This window comes from Akebia trifoliata, chromosome 15 (genome assembly GCF_017979445.1).
Source record: "Akebia trifoliata isolate Shusen 1 chromosome 15, ASM1797944v1, whole genome shotgun sequence".
Lineage (NCBI taxonomy): Eukaryota > Viridiplantae > Streptophyta > Magnoliopsida > Ranunculales > Lardizabalaceae > Akebia > Akebia trifoliata.
The window spans coordinates 26,149,253-26,155,061 of NC_141389.1; the positions used below are offsets into that span (position 1 = coordinate 26,149,253).

Consider the following 5,809-nt stretch of genomic DNA (forward strand, 5'->3'; position numbering starts at 1 on the left):
ATAGTATCAAAGCGGGCATTTCTTTCCTCCACGTCACTCAATTCACATCTCCACGTGCTTTGGCCCAGTCCGGCCCACACATACGGGGGTGTGTTGAGTCTAGTCCCATATCGGACACAAACTGCTTTGTCTCTCTCCTTCTAAGCTCTTGAGCCTCTCCACTCATTATCAATTGATTTTGAATTTGACCAACAAATTTATCAGGAATCTAGAATATACCTTTTGCTAAAGTCCCTTCTAAAAAAATATGGACTTTATAATACTCATTTTATTAAATAATAATCTAAAAAGATGTTTTAAAGTGAAAATGCCATAATTACCCTTTCAACAAATTTTGAGTTTTAAATAAAAGTGTTTATTTGAGAATATCTTAGGCACTCCTACATTTTAAAATTAATGATGTGCCCCTTGAGTACGGTCATCTCTTATATATCAATGAAAAGAAATTATTTTGAATGCATTAATTGATTTATGCAAAAGTAGTTTTGTAATTTAAAATTTAGTTTAGTGTAGATTTTGATTAACAATAATTACCTTTCTCTCATCAATTAAGATGGTACAGAGAAATCTTTTAATATAATTTTTCAGAACAATCCCTTAGATTGTAGTACTGTACTATCAAAGAGGATTGAAAAAACTCATAGAAGACAAAAGTTGTTTTATCTTGCTATTTAGGGTAAAAACAAGAGAAGAAAGAAATAAAGCATAATACAACTAATATGAAAATACAAAACAAATACAAAAATGATTTAAGTATGTTGCATGACATCAATGGGAAGATTTGCAGATGATGCTTAAAGTTTAAATTAAAAAAAAAGTTGATCGATGATGTAGATAAAATCTCAAGTGTTCTTGGGATTTATATTTTGGAGATGTACTTTTCAAAGTCTAAAGCATGTTTGATGGGCTCTCGACTTTTATATTCTTACAGAAGTTATTATCCAAAAAATGCCCCAAAAAAAGGTTACTATCCAAAACTGCTTTTGGCTTCTTATCTTTTACAAAAAGTTTGACAAAAAAAAAAGTTACAAGATTCTGAAACAAAAATATTTTTCATTAATGACGGACATGCCCTTGATTGTTTCTAGTGTAATCTTTCTCATCCCGTTTTACTTTGTTGTGTAAATGTCTTGTATTTTGTTGAGTCTACGTTGAGTTGCGCAGGTGCAGGGAGTAGCACCATGTAAGTCCTTATATTTGTTGCTTTGTCTTGCACACACTCTTCACACATCCTCGTCGCCATAAGTAATATTTTAAGTTAATTAATCTCACCAAACATTCCATGGATTATGAAATCATGTATAGACCCCAAAGAGCACTTTCAAAACACCATCAACAAAGAGTCAATTGCAATTCTTATAGAATTAATCTCATAAAAGTACTTTAATTTAAGAGTTGTGATAAAATGATGCACTATCACGGACATGATTTATACAAGGTTACTGTGGTAAGTGCATAAAATCATAGATCTTTTTCTTCGGGATACACAAAGAAAAGATCTATGATTCTGTGCACTTGCCACATCAATCGCATACAAACCGCATCTGTGTCAGTGCATCATTTTATCATTAGAGAGAGAGATGTTATTATTTGATTTAATAATGGCCTCTCAAATATGATATAAAAGTGCCCACAAACCTTTAAGAAACTTCTTATTATTAGATGTAATAATGGTCACTCAAATATGATATAAAGGCCCCACAAACCTTTTAAGAAAAAAATAAATAGAAATAGACTATAAACTCAATATCTAAAGCACAACTAGTGGCCTCAACAAAAAAATTAAATCAAGGTGGAGCTATCCCTTCTAGTTTATTATTGCATCTCTAGTCATCAAAAACTTGATCTAATTAGCTTCTTTTGTACTCCTCTTGCAATGCTCTCTCTCTATATATACCCAAATAATACACCATATTGTATCATTTGGGCTTAAAATTGCTTGAAATTGCTACATTTAATCAGTATGTCTGAGTGAATTCTCTGCGTCGATGGTGATCCGAAGGATCGGACGGAAGAAGTAACCACTGGTCTCCTTCTATGTAAGAAACATCCAAGAATGGGGTCACTTCAGATTGACTTAATTGTTTACTATAAGAGGCTCGAAACGTATAATTCGCCCCTGGCCCTACACACTTGTATTCCCCGAAGAATACAGTCCTGTAAAACATTAAAACAAAAAAACAATTACAAATCTTAAAATAATTTGATCATAAAAAAATAACTAAATAATGAAATCTTATATTGCCACACCCCAACCTTTTTATAACACGCCAATTAATGAATTATATATGGCACACCACATAAGGATTTAGGCACAAAGAAAAAGGCTCTAAAACAGGAGGGAAAAAAAGAAGTAGAAGAACATTATACGATAAATTATATTACCACACCAAACTTCACTTACTACACACCAATCCTTTTGAAATTAGGGTGAATCTCCATTTCGTGCGTTAAATATGATGAAATTCTAAATTCGGTACACTGTTCATTTTAATTCCCAAAACATGCATTCATCATTTTTATAACCTACAAACTTGTGAGTTCATCATTTTTAATATCTACGAATTCATTGATTATAAAAGTGACGACTTCACTTGAAAGTCATGTTTTGGAATTAAAATGAACAGTGTACTGAAACCGAAATTCGGACATAAGTTGGCACGTTTTGGGAAAAATCTCTTGAAATTAAGTATATGTTTACTTATATATTGGTGTGTTCTAAGTAAAAGTTGGTGTGTTAATAGAAGCTCTCTATTATAATTGTATGGGCCCTAAAAAAAAAGCCACTTTAGAAGCTCAAATAGCTTTATCTCTCCCAAGTAAAAATCCAAAATAAGATCTACTCTAAAGAAAGAAGAAATGGAAAGTGAGTGTGATCATTAAAAAATAAAAGGATTGTCGGCACCCGAGCCCATGTTTTGTGTGTTATAAAAAATTGGTGTGGTAATAAAATCTCTAGAAAAGAAAGGGTAGATAGCATTTAGGATCAACCACAGACTGATCTCTAGAGGGATCATTCCAATCATTCCATCCATCCAAAGCTATAATTTCGGACATCGACGTTTTAGCAAAGACGACGGAAGCATAAGCACCCCAAGCTCTTCCAAGCCACACCTTTCCTGATCCTCCAATAACACAATTCACAAATGAAAAACCAGTTTTCTCATTCATCGAATTCCTTCCATGAGCTGTGATCGCACCAGTAATCCCCATTGAAACTTGTTTTGCTATCGAATTAATCGTGCACTCCTGCCCATAGTAGAGTAATCAATCTAAACCTTGCTTAACTGATTATGGTGTAACATGCATGCATGCATGAGTGTTTGCTAAATGGGCTATCTTTATCATAGTTAGTTGTCAGTGCAATAAATTATGAGAGCTTCTATTTCCACACCAACTTTTGTTCACGCCACCCCAAGATGAGATGTGTGCCAATTCTTTGGTTATATATGAATTGGGGTAGCATTAGCAAAAGTTGGTGTGAAAATAGAATCTTTCTAAATTATGCTTCATACGTATTAGTACACATGACACCTCGAAGATGTGTGGATTAAGCATCCAAGAATATTACATGGAGGTGACGTCAAACCAACTTTATAGAGCTCAGTATAAAAGATGGTTTTTGAAGGATTTTGGTCTAATGGGGGGCTAATGTTTGTACAATATAAAGACAAACATTACTAGTGGATTAACTCGAAGGGGCACATGAGGATGTAATCACTAATTTAGGTGATGGACGTCGTAAAAATATGTGATTTATGTTTATTGTAAGAGATGAATCCAGAGTCGATGATAGAAGCTTGGATGTTTTCCCTTCATTAGATGTTTGATGAACAACCAAAATGTGGGCTTTCTATCAGGCATGTATGATTTGGGAGGATCTCCCGTTATGAATACCTCGTAGAGAGATCTAGCACTCCCAAAGATGAAATCGATGGATCCTTGTATGAAACATTGTTTGAAATAATGCTTCCCTCGATCGTCATGAAGCGTATCTTGAGCACCATAGAACCCGCAACCATAAAATGCTGCCTGGTCACCCGCAATCCTTAGTGCCACCGCTTGAGCCCCAACGTCACCAGGAGATGGAGGGGGAGCTGTATTCTTTTTTCCAATATCAAGAACGAAATCCACCACACCAAATATTCGAAAACCCAAATTAGTTAAGATTCACAAAACAAATTCAATTAATATGCCTTAGAAACCATGTAATTAATCAACAAATACCTGAAAGCTAATGTTGTAAGCTATGAAGTTAGGTGCAAAGATTGCAACTGAAGGGCTATAAACAGTACCACCTGTGGAGTTTGCAGTGTCATTCCAAGCTATGAATGTGTTGAGATAACCTTGACCTTGGATTATCAAATTTGTCTTGTTAACGTGAACAAATACCTTCTCCCTGCAATCATATTTAATTTACTAACTGTTTATCATCATATGTGATCTTACTTCCTATCATAATTTAAAATGCATTTTCACATCGATACGCTGATTAGGTTCAAGATCAATTCATGACCCAAATGAGCTTCAATTGTCAGTGGCAACGGTCTCTTTATCTGATTTACTAATCTATTTCTCTATGATCTCACTTGCTTCACCATACTAATGGTTCCTTTAGACGAATCCCAATAAGAGACGAATATCTTCAAAAATGATAAAGAACATAACAAGGTTCAAATTTAATGACCTGTAAACACCAGAATTGATCAAGATAAGAGTTCGTGTCGGACTACAATCAGGAACAACATCCACTGCTTTCTGCACACTACTGAAATTTGCACATCCGTCCTTCAAATCAACCGTCAAGACAAGCGACACATTGTAGTCAGCGATAATCCTAGATGTCCACTTTGCTGTGTCACATGTAATCTTACGCCTCCTCCTATGATGATGATGATGGTGATGACCTCTCGATGCTCTTGGCATGATGAGACTTAGGAGAGGAAAAAAAAATTCATCTATACCTACTTGAAGATTAATAGCAGTAGTTGTAGAGGAAGAAGGAATTTTAGTAAGAGCAACGAGAATGGAAAGTAGAGCAATGAGAATGGCTGAAAGCCAAAAGCAGATGTTGGTATTGCTACTTTTGGTTGAGGTGCTGAGGTTGTTGTCCATGTTGAGGTTATTTTGTGTAAGTTGTGTTGGTGTGATCTAGTCTGGGGTGGGTTTGTATTGCTTTATGTGTGAGGAGAGAGGTGGTGCATTGGCTTGAGATGTAAGAAATGTGTGGTGCACATGTGTGTGATGCCCAGTAAATGATTGAAACTTCTGTTTAAAAAAGTGTGAGGGCGGTGGAGAGAGTCAATAGTGGAGATTGATGTTTAAGCAACAAATAGAGAAGATTTTGGTCATGATGAAAGCTGTGATAATGGTGAGGTGTGGTGTTTGAGTTTTATCTGGTTTTTCTTGACTTTTCTTAGGGTAGGGTGTGTCAACTAAATGGGATTTATGGGCTGTGGAGGTTACTCGATAACCCGGTTGGTACAGAGGACCCGCAATACAGATTCTTAAGAACATTTAATCATCATCATCGACAGGGATCCCTGTTAACTAAAGAAAAATATGAAAAAAGGAAAAAAAAAACATGGGAACTAAATTAGGTTAAATGGTTTACAAATTTAAAGAATTTACAGCTTGAACTTTCTTTAGCTGGAACCATTTGGATAACAGATCCAACCCATAAGTATACCGTCACAACTGATGAACAGCCTGTAGAGACTGACCAGCACAGAACATACGAAAATAAAAATTAATATGAACATGTAAAAATCTGCAGAGTTCATAGCAGTTTCCACCTAAGAGATGGAAA

At 35.2% G+C, this 5,809-nt stretch overlaps 1 protein-coding gene across 2 annotated transcripts; it reads right to left on the reverse strand.

Moving 5' to 3' along the window:
• Positions 1-1,630: 1,630 nt before the first annotated feature.
• Positions 1,631-5,655, reverse strand: LOC147384846 (putative pectinesterase 15). 2 transcript variants are annotated; one of them, XM_086426301.1, is made up of 5 exons: positions 4,688-5,655; positions 4,228-4,399; positions 3,898-4,104; positions 2,992-3,249; positions 1,631-2,157 (listed from the first exon to the last, which is right to left on the reverse strand). In XM_086426301.1, the coding sequence occupies exons 1-5, from the start codon at positions 5,113-5,115 to the stop codon at positions 2,089-2,091; spliced, it is 1,134 nt and encodes a 377-aa protein (XP_086282427.1). In that variant the 5' UTR covers positions 5,116-5,655; the 3' UTR covers positions 1,631-2,088. The 2 variants fall into 2 exon arrangements, with proteins under 2 accessions (XP_086282427.1, XP_086282425.1); XM_086426299.1 differs by having other exon boundaries at positions 1,633-2,157; positions 2,999-3,249.
• Positions 5,656-5,809: the final 154 nt, after the last annotated feature.

What these genes read in the sequence shown, in the direction of transcription:
- LOC147384846 (XM_086426299.1), bottom strand. Translation starts at nt 5,115, where the DNA reads ATGGACAACAACCTCAGCACCTCAACCAAAAGTAGCAATACCAACATC. An exon ending in CTTACAACATTAGCTTTCAG is followed by an intron (nt 4,105 to 4,227) that starts GTATTTGTTGAT and finishes ATTGGAAAAAAG; the next exon opens with AATACAGCTCCCCCTCCATC. An exon ending in GTGCTAGATCTCTCTACGAG is followed by an intron (nt 3,250 to 3,897) that starts GTATTCATAACG and finishes TACTATGGGCAG; the next exon opens with GAGTGCACGATTAATTCGAT.